Raw genomic sequence first — 16,847 nt, forward strand, 5'->3', positions numbered from 1 at the left:
ATTTATTATTTAGCCTATTGACACTCCACTCATACCATTTGTCTGATCTTTTGATCTCTCTGCCCATTTATGTCTCTGCCTATAAATTCTGTGCTTGTGTGCTTTTCTTCGCTTCACCTGACGAAGGGGCTACGCTCCAAAAGCTTGTGATTTCAAATAAACCTCGTGGTCTACAGCCTGGTGTTGTGTAACTTCTAGCCTGATCGAATAGATCAAACATCAATGTATCTCCTCAACCAGGTTGAAGGATTGAGAAGAAGCTTAAACTAGGCCGGGTAAATGTCACTTCTTCATTGACTTCTCTGTCAAAACGAGCACAGAAAGAATGAAAAGAGGGGAAAAAATGGCTGGATCACAAGTGAGAGAAACAAAGAGACAGGAAAAATTGTAAAGATGTTCTTCATTTTCAACTTGCATTTTAAAATCACTGATCATTAAAACCTGAAAGAATGTGACAAACGTGAAAGGCCATAAGTTAGAAGAGGCGAATTAGGTCACTTGGTCCTTTCAGCCTGCTCTGCTATTCGATTATGGCTGGTATGTTTCTCAATTCCATTTTCTTGCCTTCTCCCCATAACCCTTGATCCCCTTACTAATCAAGAATCATCTAACTCTGTCTTAAGTACACTCAATGACTTGCCCTCCACAGCCTTCTGTTGCAATGCATTCCACAGATTCACCAGCCACTGGCTAAAGAAATTTGTCCTTGTGTCAGTTTTAAAGCTTCAACTCTTCATCCTGAGGCTGTCCCCCTGGGTCCTATTCTGTCCTATTTGCAGAAACACCTACTCCACATTCACTATATAGATCTCTCTGTATTCTATGAGTTTCAATCAAATCCATTCTCATCCTTTTAAGCTCCACCATAGCTTTAAATTGAGGGGTGAAAGATATAGGACAGATGTCAGAGGTAGTTTCTTTACTCAGAAAGTGGTAAGGGAATGGAACGCTTTGCCTGCAACGGTAGTAGATTCGCCAACTTCAGGTACATTTAAGTCGTCATTGGATAAGCATATGGACGTACATGGAATAGTGTAGGTTAGATGGGCTTGAGATCGGTATGACAGGTCGGCACACCATCGAGGGCCGAAGGGCCTGTACTGTGCTGTAATGTTCTATGTTCTATGTTCTAAGAACAGACCGTCAACCACTCCTCCATCCCTGGCATTATTCCTGTAAACCTTCTCTCGACCCCCTCCAATCTGCAGCACATCCTTTCATAGATAAGGCCCAAAGCTGGTCACAATATTCCAAATGCAGTCTGACCAGAGCTTTATACGCCCTCAGCAAATACATCCCTGCTCTTGTATTCTTGCCCTCTGAGAATGAAAGCCAATATTGTATTTGTCTTCATAATTGCCAAATGAACCTGCATGTTAACCTAACAGAATCCTAAACTAGAACTGTTAAGTCCCTTTGTGCTTCAGATTTCTGAAGGCTTTCCATGTTTGGAAAATAGTATATGCCTCTATTCTTCTTACCAAAGTGCATGACCTCACACTTTCCCACATTGTATTCTATCTGTCACTTCTTTACCCACTCTCCTAGCCTGTCCAAGTCCTTCTGCAGCCTCCCCGTTTGCTCTACACTACCTGTCCCTCCACCTAAAATTTGTGTCATCTGCAAACTCAGCAACAATGCCTAATCAGATTGTTAATGTATAACATGTACAGTTGTGATCCCAGCTATGCCCCCTGCTGAACTTCATTAGTTCACTGACTACCATCCTGAAAAAGTCCCCCTCATCCCGTTCCCTGCCTTCTGCCAGTCAGCTACAACTATATTCATGACAGTATCTTTCCCTACCACTATGGGCATTTACCTTACGTAGCGGCCTCCTGTGCGGTACCTTGTCAAGGGCCTTTTGGAAATCCAAACAGATCATGTCCACTGGGTGCTCTTTGTCTAACTTGCAGTTCCAAGTGCTCAGCAATCTCATCCTTAATAATAGACTCCGAAATCTTATCAACTGAGGTCAGGTTAACCTACCTGTAGTCTTCTGTCTTCTGCCTCCCTCCTTTCTTAAACAAAGATGCTACATTAACCATTTTCCAATCCTCTGGGACACCCCTTGACTCCAATGATTCCTGAAAGACTTGTAATAGTTTTCAGTGTGTGAGGGATTGCCTGGTAGTCATTAATACTTACTAGATCATTAAAAGATGCTTGGGCAGAAATGGGCCTGGCCTGGCCTTCTGTAAGCAGATTGGTTTATAGCACAATTTCAAACAAAAACAGAAATTTCTTGAGAAACTCATAAGACCTGGCATTATCTATGGAGAGAAAGTAGAATCAACGTTTCAGGCCCAACAACGTGTCGGTTGAGTTTCAGTTTTTTGTTTCTGTTTACTATAATTTCAAACTACCTAATGCATGTGAATAGTGATGCTGACAGAGAGACTGTATTTTTAGTAGAGCTAGAGGCAGAGCAATATAATACAGACAGCAACCTATGGATTCCTACTTATAACTGTGCATCTGTCACGTAAATACCTTCAAAAGAGGTGAGGAATACACCGGCAGTAACTCATCTCCTGAAAGCCTTTCCACCTTCTGCAAGGTGCTAGTCAGGAGTCAGTGGAATACTCCCCACTTGCACAATTGGATGCAACTCCAACAACACTCAAGAAGCTTAACACTATCCAGGACAAAGCAACCCACTTGATGGGCATCAGATTCACAAACTCCACTCCCTCTATCACAGATGCTCAGCAGCAGTGTGAACTATCTACAAGAAGCACTGCAGAAGTTCACCTAAGCTCCTTAGACAGCACCTTCCAAACCCATGGACACCACCATCCAGAAATACACGGGCTGCAGATACATGGGAACACCACCACCTGCAAGTTCCCCTCCAAGCCATTCACCATCCTGACTCAGAAATATATCGTTATTCCTTCAGTGACATTCAAACAAAATCCTGGAATTCCATCCCGAATGGCATTGTGGTACCTACTCCAAACAGACTCCATTGGTTAAAGAAGACAGATTACTGGTGCTTTTTGAGGGCAACCAGGGTTGGGTAATGACACCCACATCTCATGGACAAATAAAACAAAAATCTGTCCCTTGTCCGAAATTGCTGTAACACTTGCAACGTAAATATGTTGAGCAGTTTTTGCCTTCACATTATTTCAATAGCAAATAATCCGATAATCAATTTGAAAATAATGTTTTGTGCTATTATCATACCAATGCTTCCTTTACCCATTAGTTTAATACAATGATCAACCCATCATAGAGTATGGGATTCAGGATATCAACAGAGTGTTATCCATTTAAATAACTTAGTGCAGTTTAATTTCCATGGGCCATCAGTCTATATTCTTTTATATAGCTGGATGTTTAATCACCTCTTGGTGAGGGTTGAAGATTTTTTTCTGCATTGAATTTGAATTAGCTTTTAAATTTATGCAAAAAAAAGTCAGGAGACAGAACAATTCATTATTGTCATCTTTACAGTACAATGCTAAAGTCTTCAAATTAAGCTTTCCATTCTGAGAATTGAATAAGCTTGATTTTTCTTTAATTTGCACGTCTAAGCTATTGTGGGCCTGGAGCAATCAAGCAGTTACAACTGCAAATTTAGATAATTAAAAAATAAACACATTATATTTATTATAGCTCCTCTATTCATTAAAGTGGAAATTAAAGGTGCTGAATGAGCCATAACAGATGAAAAAGGAGACTCTGCATCTCCCAATACTGCATAAGTAAGGAACTGTCAGCAATAGCAGCAGCCCACACTCTGAGAGGCACACTGATCAGCTGATTGCTGCAAGTCTATACCTGTAGAGAAATGAAATGGAGCGCAGAATGTGTGTCATTCAGTTCATCAAACACCTTAAAGAACCCACAGTAAATGATCTGCTGCCTTAATTTTGCTGAAAGCACTTCACTGCACAGAATTTTGGAGAGCAATTTTGAGTTTAGCAAGGAGAAAACCACCAGCACGTCTCAAAGATTAACGGGGTTAGGTTTTAAAATGAAAACAGAACATCCTGGAAACACTCTGCGGGTCTGGCAACCACTGTGAATGGGCAGAATTCATGGGCTTGGTTTTACATTGCCCCATCATAAAATTCAGCTTGTCTGCTTCCTGCTGCCTATGTGCCCACTCCTAACCTACGTGAGATATTACAAGTGGGGATGAAAGCATCAGGCAGCCAGCTCTACCTGCTCTTGGGTCTTATGGCCTCAAATCTTTGCTGCTGCTATTTTAATGTCAGTGGAGCTCAAAACAAATGGTAACTTGAAAGTTTTAGCAGGTGGGCTGGTGTTGAGAACTCTGCACTGTTGGAGGTATAACAGTTGCCAAGATCACAGCTCCCACTTTACTAAACCCCTAGCCTCTCAACACCAGCCCTCACCCATCCTTAATGGAGCCTGTCAGCCCAATGAGTTGGATGACCTCTTGAAAAGGTCGCCAGCATCAGATTCAAGGGTTCCCAGCACCCTCAAATGTGGTCATGAAGGATAACAGGACATGTTACAAGACCACTGCATACACCCCTGACCTAAACGGCTCCATCACAGTAACAGGCACCTTCGAGCTGTATGAGATTATCATTGAGTAGAGCCAGCTTTTCAAAGAGTCAGTGTCATCAACCAGAGTCTGAATGAGGGAACGTTTTGACTGGTAAGTTCAAAACGTTTTACCCATGTCCCCAAACTGTACATCTGCCTACCTGTGCCTCTGCAAACCATCCCATGATTTCTCATTGCCTCCATTATGCATTCTTGGCTGACAGCCCAGATGCCTGTCAGCCTGTTGAGACAGTTTCAGCAATGGAACAATAAAGGAAAACACTGTTTAATTTACAGCTTAGATCTATTTCTAAATTACACGCAGTAGGCCCCTGTGGTGGCCTTTTAACACCTTCTGGTGCAGTGGGCCCCAATTCGAGCATGTACCCACTGCCTTTCTTCTGAGGGAGGCATACCAGGCTAGGAAATTTCCTGGCTCCTGTGACCCACCTCTTGCATGAGCTTAGTCAACATTTCCTGTTTTTGCTTCAGATTTTTAATGTTTGCCTTATTTTCATTTGTATTATGTTTTAAAAGCCTGCAGTTATAGGAGGAAGGAAGGGCAGGAATTAGAGTTAAGGAACTTTACAGCTGAAGTCTGGAAAAGAAATAGGTGAGAGATCTGCAATGACAGTTTTGGCTAAGTTAACCGACCTCGAGCTGAAAAAGAGTGGACCGGTTACAATTAACAGGGACAAGAGAGAGAATCAGGCAGGTTTCCTGCTCCTGGAAACTTTAAGCAACTGCTGCCAGTCTTTGCCATTCACAAATTTACTTATACACACAAAACTTTCAGGGTTTATTCATGTTTTTCATAAAAAATGATGAAAGATCAGAGAAACTGTTAAAAAATGAAGAAGTACCTCAGTCAATATATAAAAGCTTGTAATCAATAATTTTCAGTGGACTTCAGTATTCGAGACAATAAATCAAACACTCACTCAGTCAATCAACCAACAGCGCAGGAAATGAGCCTCTGTTTTAAAGCCTACATGCAGTGACAAAATGAGTCAAATATTTACTGTGTGTTTCATAATGGAGAATAATGAGCTTTATAAATCACTGTTTTATATTATCTGCTGTTCATTTGCATGTTTTTAAATAAGTGATCTGTTCATTTAAAAGTGGATTGTTGCTCTGATTGAATATTCAGCCAAAGAAGGGAGAATCCTGGAGGCACTTAATACATTGTTTTACCTGAGGAACAGTGTAAGAGTTTCTTGTTGTGGTGCCTAGGTTTCCTTACCCTTTACCCAAATAGCAGGCCAGGAGCAGAAAATTCCAGGTTATAGAGGTCATGAGATCTGCTTTCAGAAGTGGCTGTCAATATTGTACCGAAGAATTTATCTTGCAGAAAACATCTAAAAGTGATATCAAGCAAGCAGCTTTGAAGAAACAAATATTTTCCTAATAAGTATGTTCAGAGATGTTTTTTACACACCTCTGAAAGAGTTGGTCTTGAACCTGGGCCCCTTAGTTCAGAGGCAGGGACGTTACCACTGCATTGCAAGAGGCCTTGTTTTAAAAATGGGTTAACTGCTACACTATAGTAACATTGGGTTGAAGAAACATATTCTTTATTGACCCATTTTTCCAATCAACATATTTAGAGATGTTATTACACTCCTCTAGAGCAGGTGGGACTTGAACCGATGCCTCCCAGTCTTGAGGTATGGACTCTACCACTATGCCACAATGAGGAATGTTTCAGTGATATAATTACATAGGTCTGTAGCAGGTGGGACTTGAACCTGGGTCTCCTGGCTCGGAGGAAGGGACACTACCACAGTGCCACAAGACAGCCCCGCTGACAAAACAGATAAATAACAAAGCTTCAAACAAATCAGGTGGATCCAGTATGAACAACTACTTCCTCCCGTTCAATTACACAATTAACAGATGAGTCACTCCGGAGATAGTAGGAGCTGCAGATACTGGAGAATCTGAGATAACAAGGTGTAGAGCTGGATGAACACAGCAGACCAAGCAGCATCAGCATCACAGCCGTGTCTGAAGAAGGGTCTAGGCCTGAAACGTCAGCCTTCCTGCTCCTCTGATGCTGCCTTGGCCTGCTGTGTTCATCCAGCTCCACACCTTGTTATCTCAATGACTCGCTCTGGGCTGCTTTCACATAGACATGCCTGTAAACATTGCCAAAAGGATCAACCAAGTCAATTTAGTTCTGACAAGGCCGCTGTCAGCATTTTAAAATAATATAGAACTGGGTCTTTGAGGGTAGTATCCATAGCTCAGCCTCAGCCTGTGCAATTGCCCCAGGCCTTCCCATCTCCTAATAACAACACAAGTTCCTCCCAGAAAGAAGTCAACATAAAGTAGCTTAACTCATTCTGTGAATATATTGTACCTCCAGATTAAAGTGTGCATTTACTTTTGCCTATTGTCTTTTGAAATGCAATGACAGGACAGAAGTTAACAAAAATATTAGCTTTGGCTTCAATTTTAAAACTGCAAGAGTGCTGTCCTCTTTACAGCTGAGAGGAAAGCCCATGAGGAAGAAATTAACTGAGCAGAAACAGGACGAATTCTGATTTTCATTTCATCGCTGTATCCTTTAACCCAAATCCTTTCGATCTGGCATCCAGCAGAATGCCCCCCACCCCATTGGAAACTTACTGCTGGCACTACGTTTTCTGAGCATCAGTGTGTACTGCCATCAGAGTATTGACACTATAGCTCTGAATTCAAACTGAAAAGGTAAGAGAATGAATTGGGACCACCAAGCACCCTGCCATATAGTATAACCACTTCCAGGTGAAGGGCTGTGAGATTCAATTCACTTCACTCTGAGACATTTGCAGCTATTTCCATATTCTGCAATAATTACCCATTTCTTCTGTCTGCCTTTAATTTAATCAGACTATCAAAGGTTAAATTAGAAGTAAATTTATTTCCCTAGTACTTCTCCTTTTCTTTCAGTTTCTTTGCATTCTTTCTATTCATGCCAGCAGTATTCCAGACCGCAAACTCCTTTGTGAATCCTAGCAGTAGGAAGACATTGGCAACCCCTCTGCTCCTAATGAGCTGTAGATCGCTGAGTTGTGCCATTTCCTTACCTTCATAAGGTCCCGATGGTGTTCCAGTACACTGCAGGTTGTTTGCCAAGTATCCTGGTAACACTCCCATGGATCCACCCTGTGGATATATTATACATTACTTCAGTGGTTATATTAATAACTAGTTAGAACAAATTCCGACAACAGAAATTTTGATGGAAGGAAAAAGAAGGAATGGTGATATACCCCAAGGGAAAGGCACCTTGTGCGGTGCAGGGTGGGAGCTAAAGAGAGAAGCTTAGAGGTTTCCATGCATATTTCATGTAGATAAAGGCTAATAAAATCCTGAATTTTACAAATAGTGACAGAGTATAAGAGGACAGTAATGTTGACTTTATGCAAATCATTGGTTAGAGCACATACAGCATATTAGCTGGCATTCTGTGAAATGCTGACCCTACTCACTGAATGAGCAGTATGGGATAAGCCGACCACCACCAGCACAGGAAAGCTTGCCCGGATTTCATAGTTGGCAGTCCCTGAGTGTCCATCCCCATATGCCAGGACATTCTGAGGAGATGGGGTGCTGCAAGATCGGGAGGGGGATGCAGCAAGGTGGAAATTTCAATTGGTGGGGGGAAGCCTTTGTTAGGCAGAAGGTGCCTTAATACATGAGTCATTCCATGGTCTCAACTTAACATACTATAGGACAACAAAACAGAGGGGGTGCTGGAGAAACTCAGTAGGTCTGGCAGCATCTGTGGAGACAGAAACACAGTTCTTGTTTCAAGTCTGGTATGAGTGGTCTTCAAAACGGACTTCTGAAGAAGAATAATACCCAATTCGAAACCTTAACTCTGCTTCACTCTCCACAGATGCTGTCACATCTACAGAGTTTCTCCAGCATTCACTGTGTTTGTTTCAGATTTCCGGGCTATGCTGTATGTTGCCTTCACCAAGACAATGAAATTCATTCAACAAATGTGAGAACAGTTTTTAATTCTTAATGTTGGAACAAGGCAACTGATCCAATTGAAAGATTCAATTAACAGTGTGCCTTTCATATCCTCAGGACATTCCTGAACTTCAGAACTATGGGCTGGCTTTTTAAAAAAAATGTATCATCATTGTTTTAAAATCAAATTCTTCACTAATGTTAGCATTCCCAAAGGCCCACAAACACAAATCTCTCCCTATTTATTCCAGAACCATCACCCTATCCCCCTCTCTGATGAAGGGTCTAGGCCCGAAACGTCAGCTTTTGTGCTCCTGAGATGCTGCTGGGCCTGCTGTGTTCATCCAGCCTCACATTTTATTATCTATTTTGGTATTGTTGGTTGTAGGATAAGTAAGTTGTCAAGGACACCAGAGATTTCCTTGTTCTTGTGCAAAACATGTCATTGAACATATTTCTGAACATATAAATGGACCCTCAATTTAACATTCCAGCTAAAAGATGACATCCTCATCAGTGTTGTACTCCTCAGTATTGCAGGAAAGAGTTAATCTAGACTATAGTCTGTGATGTGACTTGAATCCATAACTTTATGTTGTACAACCCAACTGATGGATCACCCATACCTTTAGAAACACAATGATTATGTTGCTAGTTTAAGGGATCCCAATGCATCCATTGATGGTTAGGAGATATCAGTTCAAATCCAACCACAGGAGGAGAGAGCTTAATTTCGGTCATTAACCAAAATAAATCCGGAATTGTAAAGATACTAGTGATGACAGTAAAACCATTAGGTTGTTGTAAAAACCCATCATACAGGGAAAGGCATCTGCCATCCTTGCTCAGTCTAGCCTCTACATGAATCCAGACCCACAAAAACGTAGCTGACTCTTAATCATAATTTGAAATTGTCCGGTTAGCCAATCAATCGTATTGATGAAAGCCACTTGCCTCATCTTCAAACAGGGAAATTAAGAAAGAGCAATAAATATCGGCCTTGTCATTGCCACATTGTTGTAAATGAATTGCAGAAAAAAAGTCCTGGTGTTTCCTTCAGATTTATTTGTGTTTCTCCCCTTAATTCTCAGTTTATGTTTAATCTGACACTGAATTCCCTTAACAACCATCTCTTGCTCTGTCCTATAGGATATGGCCTTCACCTGCAAGGCTTTATCATGCCTGCTGTAATCTTATCACCTTAACTGAAAACAGCAGATAAACATGAGTAATGTCAAAACGAAATCAGATGTCTCATTTGGACAACCAGTGATTCCAAGAACTTGAATACACACAACACTGAAAGAATAAGAAGCCTTAATCGTGAACCCTGATATATATTGTATTAAATTGTAGACGGGTAAAATAATTCTGCTCAGTGTTCTGCAGCCAAATCTAACTGGGACCAGACTGCAAATTGTGAAGCTATATTCTGCAATTATACAAATTCAGAACAGGAGAGAAGCTGTTTCTTTGGTCAGTTTGCTCTGCCAATCTTTTCCTTCTCTTCCTCACATGAAGATATTTCTTGGGGTACTTTCCAGAGACCTCATATCTTGCTGACACAGCCATTGTACAGGGAATCCATGTTTAATGTTGTTTTTCTTTAATGTCAGTAAATTACTGGAGCCTGAGATCTTGTTTAGCATCACATGATTCATGTTGAAGGCAGTACGTTACTTGACCTGAATGGTACCATTTTGGATTGACCTCCCATCTCGTAGACTTGAGGCCCGATGGCTTTTGTCCCCTCCCTCTGCTGAACCAATGCCTGAGGTCTTTACCTGGAAGCTCCCACCCACCAGACCCCAGACTGCCTGCTGGGGATGCTAGACTTCCCCCAGCCAGACATCCAACAGCTGTCCACCTGAAAAGCCAGCATCACCCAGCACCCACTCAGAAACTATGGATTTACCCCCTCCTGGCAGGCCATGGGGTTTGATCCCAACCCTCAACATCTGGGAAGACCACACCATTCCAGTGACCCACAGCCACTAGCAGGCTGGGCAGACCTGTGTGGCCTGGCAGCAAACCAGGTTCCGCAGCTGGTGGAAGAATGTAGAGGAGTCACCAGGATCTACTGGACAGAGGTGACCTTTATTCTACAACCCACACCACATCCTACCAGAGACTCGGACAAACACCCCAGATTCCACAACCAGCCATAAGTGACGATCCATGCTGGGTGTTCCCTAGAGACAGTGAGTGGGGATGAACTCAGACACAGACTCCCAGTCAAGATGTGCAGCCTAACAAAGTGGTGGCCTGAGGAGAAACTGGAGGTACCAGTGGCCAGTCAGAAGTGGCACCATAGATATCCAAAACGATGTGACACGGCAGTAACCAGAGTGCAGCCAGGAACAAGCAACAGCCTCTGCTGGCAGCCCAGAGCCCAATGAGTGCAAGTGTCCTGGCACAGACCTTGGGCGGGGAACCCCAGGTTGTACTCTCAGAAGGACCACTAAAAAGGATCTTATCATTCTTATAACCTTAATTGTATTTGATGTTAACAGTCATTTAATTTACCCTTGAAGGAATTTAACCATTTAAAATATTGTATTTTAACTTAGACGATACAGCACCAAACTCCAGTTTTAATATTGATTCCTATGGGAATCAATGATTCACTTAAAGTTAGTTAAATTAAAAACTGTAATTTTCAGGCATGTAACCACAACTTTTAGTGACGCTTTCCTGTAGTGAATGTCATGATTGACTGTGTGGACAGCACAATATTGCCTGGAGATAGCAACAACTGCAGATGCTAGAGCCAGAGTCAATACAGTGTGGAGCTGGAGGCCAGGCAGCATCAGAGGAGTAGGAGAGTCAATATTTACACCATGCATCAGGACTGATAATATAGCCTGCATAAACAAATGGATGATAATGGAATAGTGTGGGCCAGATGGGTTTCAGATTGGTCTCACAGGTCGGCGCAACATCAAGGGCTGAAAGGCCTGTACTGCGCTGTAATGTTCTATGTTCTATGGTGTTTATTCACGCTCTGCAACGGAACACACAACTTGGAGCAAAAGTGCTGACTGATTTCATACTCCCTAGCTTGGTATGTTGAGTCCCTCACCGAGCGTTACAAGCACCATAAATGAGATTGATTAACCCAGAAGACTGTTAATTGAAACACGGACTTTCCAGGGCTTGGGGTTTTTAAATAGCTACACATCAGAGGTTATGTATTCCCTGGGAAAAGTAACAAGAGTAAACCATTGTTTAGTTAGTAAGTGAGTCAAAGGCTCAATTTCCACACAGAAATCGATGCAACATCAAACAATTTACACGCAATTAGGCAATCACCAATAGCTGGGTAATTCTCATTATCTGTCCCCATTGTATTATTTCTCTGATTTCCTTAAAGATTGTTTTGGCTGTCTTCAGATGTGTGGCAAAATAAACAAATAAACTATTACAGAATGGGTCAGCTTAAAAATCATTCAAAAATGCCGGTATTTGTGCCTAATAGAACTGATGCAGCAACGCAAATGATAAACATTAAATTGCGCTTAGGGTGCGACCTGCACAGCCAGCTCAATCTAATGTAAAAATCAGCACGCATTCATGAAGTAGTATGACTTATTTTCAAATAAAGGAAAGAGAAAGGTCTGCAGCTCCTCATCTATTTCAAAAGAATCAAGCCCAGCAACATTCATATGACAATTCACCTCCAGGCATACCAGCCTCAGAATGTTGTTTCAAATCGAAAGGAAGCAAAAGAACGCCAGACTCTAGTAATATTTAACAGGTTGCTCTCCAGCCTAAACCAGTTGACTTGGCAGGATTTCACTGGACTTTATATGGAATTGTTCACAGGAAGAACATGCTGTATTGTAATGATATTGAGATGTCAGCTATCACACGGAACATTATGATCTAACAGATAAGGCATGTTCATGTCTTGGTTGTCTTTCCCAGATGAAGCCTGCTACAGTGAGGTTAGCTTTGTTTTTATTTGGCTTATCCTTTGAGGTCACAGGTCTAAGTGGACCCAAGATAAATATGAGTAACTGCGTCCGAGGGAGCACATTGCAAGACTAATTAGAGCCAAATTGTGATCGCTGGGTTTTGTCTGGAAAATTTCTAATGTTGCTGCCAATTGGTTGACTGATTATTTCACTTTTTTTAAAAAATTGAGATTTGAGAGATACAAGCTTTAAAAACAATGAACATATCTGTCACAGCAATGCTTACGATGATACAATTAAGTTGGTCTCCTCATTCTCACTTCTAATAGTAAGCACTAGGAATGCTATTTTGAGACCAATTGGCTGCCTTTGCTATGTCCCTTCTCCCTACAGGGATCCCTAGCTCCCCGTTATGGGCACTCAAGCTGCATCTTGCTTTGGTTTCTTTTCTACTTCTTCCCACTGTCCTTTCCAAGCTCAATCTGTCCATAAGAATCACCTGCTGCTCTTGTTACTCTATTGCATGTAAAATACTGAGCCCAAATTAGGCTTCCTGGTCCCTGTACTAGCAAATATTACAAACTTTTTTCGGGTGTTGCCCCTTTCCCCATCACGTGTACCATCGTCACTACTCTGCTGAAAACAAACCGTTCAACATGCTACCCTTACAAACTATTACCCTGTTCCTAGCTAAAATTCTTCAACATGTTGTTGCCTTGCAAATATGTGACCACCTTTCTCAGAACTCTATATTTGAATTATCTCTCATGATCCCACACCTTCTTCCCAGTAACTGCCTCCCTTCTGACCCCTCACCACCTCCCACTCTGTGCTCCTTCTGACCATTGTCATCTCCCACTTGCTGCCTCCTTTGGTGAGCGGGGCATTTGCAAATTAGTAAGGGAGACAGTGATACAGTATGATACTGGGAGGGAAGTGCTGAGTGAGGAGGCGAGTGGTTGGGAGAGGGATGGTGGGTAACAGGTGAAGAATTGGCCAAGTGAGACTACCATTAATGAGAATGGTGAGTCGCTGGGAGCAGGAACAGTGTTGTGTGATTTTTCTGTCTGTGTTGGATCTGCAGTAAATTTGATCCAGGCAGCTGATTGAGGTATTGTTGTCAATGACTGCACCCTTTTGAAAGCCAATCAACAGGTTTTCAAGATTGTGTTTGTAATAGTTCTTGAGGCTTAAAGGGACAAAAGTGTTTAGGGAGGACAGTGGTACTGAGTTGGATGATCATATTGAATGACAGAGCAGGCTTGAAGGGCTGATTGGCCTACCCTGCTCCTATTTTCTATGTTTCTTCGTAAGGTGCATTTGGCTTCAGGTCAGCCTGTGTTCTGAGTCAAGTTTCTCCTCACGTCATTTCCACAGACAAAAGGGCATCTACAGAATTCATCACGGCACCTGGACGAAGGAAACCTCCTTTGGAAAAGACCAACAGTCTGTTTTCTGGTCTTATATTTTGAGGTTGTGAATCATGGTGAATGGCATGCTTCCTCCATTTTTATGCAGCATCAGAACCAAGCATTCTCAGGCAGTAGATGGTACAAATTATCTGGAGCAGTAAGGGCCCCTTTTGTATCTATTATTTTCTCTCTTCTTTCTATGTCTTAATTTCAAGACTGTATATCTTTTAAAATACTTCCATTTCCAACGACAGTCACTGGTAGCTTTGCTAATTTGGATTCCCAAATAACACTTAATCCGGATGAATTCAGAAATGAAACCTTCTGAAGAAGGGTCTAGACCCAAAGTGTCAGCTTTCCTGCTCCTCTGAAGCTGCTTAGCCTGCTGTGTTCATTGAGCTCACACCTTGTTATCTCAGATTCCCCAGCATCTCCCTTCCGTCTCTCAAAGAATTGCAGATGCTTCTGATCTGTAGAAGGGTCACTGGAACCAAAACATTAACTCTGCTTTCTCTACACAGATGCTGCCAGACCTACTGAGTTTTTCCAACAATTGCTGTTTTTGTTTGTGTTACGGAATAGAATTTGGGCAGGCAATTTAAGTGAATGGCTTTGGTTTTCTAAATATGTATTTGGAGGAAATTTCTGAGCAACCAATATTGGGCATTTGAGAATCAGCCAGACTGATCAAAGGCAGCGGAGGGGTTGAGAGAGGCAGTGGTGAGGCAAAGCTCAATATTATCTGTGTGTCTGTGCATCCTGCCATGAAGTTTTTAGATGAGGCCCTCAAGGGGCAGCAAGTAGATGAGACACAGGAGGCGGCCCAAGTTAATGATGTAGGAGTGAGAACAGAAGAAATTACAGGCAATTCTCTGGCTAAGGCTGAACGGTTGAAAATGGAATCAAACAAAAGCCAGTCCCATTCAGTTAGATAGCAGTAGAGAGATGCTGAGAGGAAGCTGACATGCTAATGGTGTCAAAAGCTCTAGAACGCTTGAGAAGGAGAGGTTAGAGTAACCACTGTCACTCACATAAGATATAATTTTTGACTTCAAACTAGTCAGTCCCTTCTAAGTCACAGGCTTTTTATATTTCCACACAATATGTACTTGTCTTATATGTACAGGACACACAGTATAGATAGCCCAGTGAAAACAGAAGTATGTGAAATAATCCTAGTTCTGGTGCCAAGTTTGAGATAGATCTAAGTGACAGCACAGAATCTCTAATCAACCACTTCAATGTGCTTTACCATGCAAAGAGGGTAGGTGAATGACATTTCCAGATTCTCAGGATTCCAGTTCCATTCCTTGTAATGTCGTCCAAATTGAAGGAGTACAATCAGGATTACTACTTTCATCTCATTCAAAAAGAAGTCAAAGTTTAAAAGGCTAGAACCATGTTATCTCAAAGCTATCTTCACCAGGGATGGTAAAATTTCAGCCAGGACAGATTTTATACAGGAATGTGGAAATGACATTGCTTCTTGTATCAATCGTTAAATTGTTCTCTCAAGGGCTGTCATTATAGTGTGCAGTGGAGAAAAGGCTTTCTTTAATGCACAGCTAACCATCTGCAATTGAGAGACTGCAGCCAAGACAGAGAATGATTAATTCTATAACATCTGTACTGGTTGAAAATTACATGCCAGCCTTATTTCAGTTCCAAGTCATCAGTATTCTGCAGTCAGTGAATTTAAGGTCAATCCACATCATCAGCAGCAGCATTTACAACACAATGAATCACAGGGAGGAACAAATTAATCTCAACTCAGAAAAACAACCTACTACCTCATTAGTTTTGCCAGTATTTGTTCCTCAGGCATTTTTGGAAAGATTTTATTTCAAACAAAAATTGAGAGAGAATGACATGCCACCTCAGAGCTAAGAAGAGTAATGAAAGAATAAATGATGCTTGTACAATTTCATTGCGACAGGCTGAGCAGTGGGGCTGCATAGAGAAAGCACAATGCAGCTGCTCCTTTATACAGCAGAGAAGGAGATTAACCTCCACTAAATCAATTGGAGCAGTCGTAATTACAAACTTAAGACCATGGGGGATCCAGGAGAAAAGGTAGTAGGTAGGCAGTACTTGCTGCATGATAGGACACAGGAAGTGACTGCTCTCTTATGATGCAGTGACAGTGACTATACCTCTGAGCCAGGAGGCCTGAGTTCAAGTCTCACCTGCCCCAGAGGTGTGCAATAGCATCTTCAAAAAGGCTGACCAGAAAATTGCCACAGGCAGTGATTTTTGGATGAGCCAAAGTTTAGAGAGAAGGATGGCTGGGACCATATCAAAACTCATTGGGTCTAAAGGCGAAAGGCATGGATGAGGCTTTCAGCAGCAAAGAGGTTAAATTAGGGATCTGAGTGGGGAATGTTAGGGGTAGAAGGAGATGGCATTGTGATGACAAAGTTTTAGGGCTTAAAGTGTAAATTGAGGTAGAGCACAACACAAAAATTGCTGCTATGGGATTAGTCCAACTATTCTGTTCAACTTTTGTTATCACGTTCTTTATTTCCAGATTTGTCAACTCTTACACTATTTCTTCCCTTGCAGTATAGAGTACTGTACATAAAGTCTGCCATAAACTGGCCTGGTATTTCCCTGAAGCTACATGTTGGCTTTATGTCTTCAAATTGACTTGCCAGTTTCACTAGATACCTGAGGGTACTTGTGCCACCTTGTGTTATAAGTTCTTGTTCCAGAGCTCGTTCCAGTCTAATTCTGAGTTTTAACCCGTTTCTTCCAAGAAAGGCTCACATTTCACCATTCACTACAATAGTGGTCACTGTTACACATTGTTCCGAGTAGGCAACAGGGACTGATACCATTTGTATTGTGGGGATTTTCCACATTAGATTTCTCCTTTGGCTGCTTTAGTTTAAACCGAATATAGTGATTCAGGAAATCACAGTGACTAATACCCCTGTGTCAATCTTCATTTGCATTGGGGTGCCATCACACCCTGTGAATGTCCATTGGACATCCCTGTACTTCTCATTGTATAGATCTCAAC

At 41.8% G+C, this 16,847-nt stretch overlaps 1 protein-coding gene across 2 annotated transcripts in view; it reads right to left on the reverse strand.

Moving 5' to 3' along the window:
- Positions 1-16,847, reverse strand: part of nmnat2 (nicotinamide nucleotide adenylyltransferase 2) — a 219,349-nt gene that overhangs the window by 51,451 nt on the left and 151,051 nt on the right. For both annotated transcript variants that reach the window (XM_048539439.2, XM_048539440.2), the window contains exon 4: positions 7,602-7,680. In XM_048539439.2, coding sequence (XP_048395396.1) covers positions 7,602-7,680 — 79 coding nt within the window. The remainder of the gene's footprint in view (positions 1-7,601; positions 7,681-16,847) is intronic.

This window comes from Stegostoma tigrinum, chromosome 8 (genome assembly GCF_030684315.1).
Source record: "Stegostoma tigrinum isolate sSteTig4 chromosome 8, sSteTig4.hap1, whole genome shotgun sequence".
NCBI classification, from domain to species: Eukaryota; Metazoa; Chordata; class Chondrichthyes; order Orectolobiformes; family Stegostomatidae; genus Stegostoma; species Stegostoma tigrinum.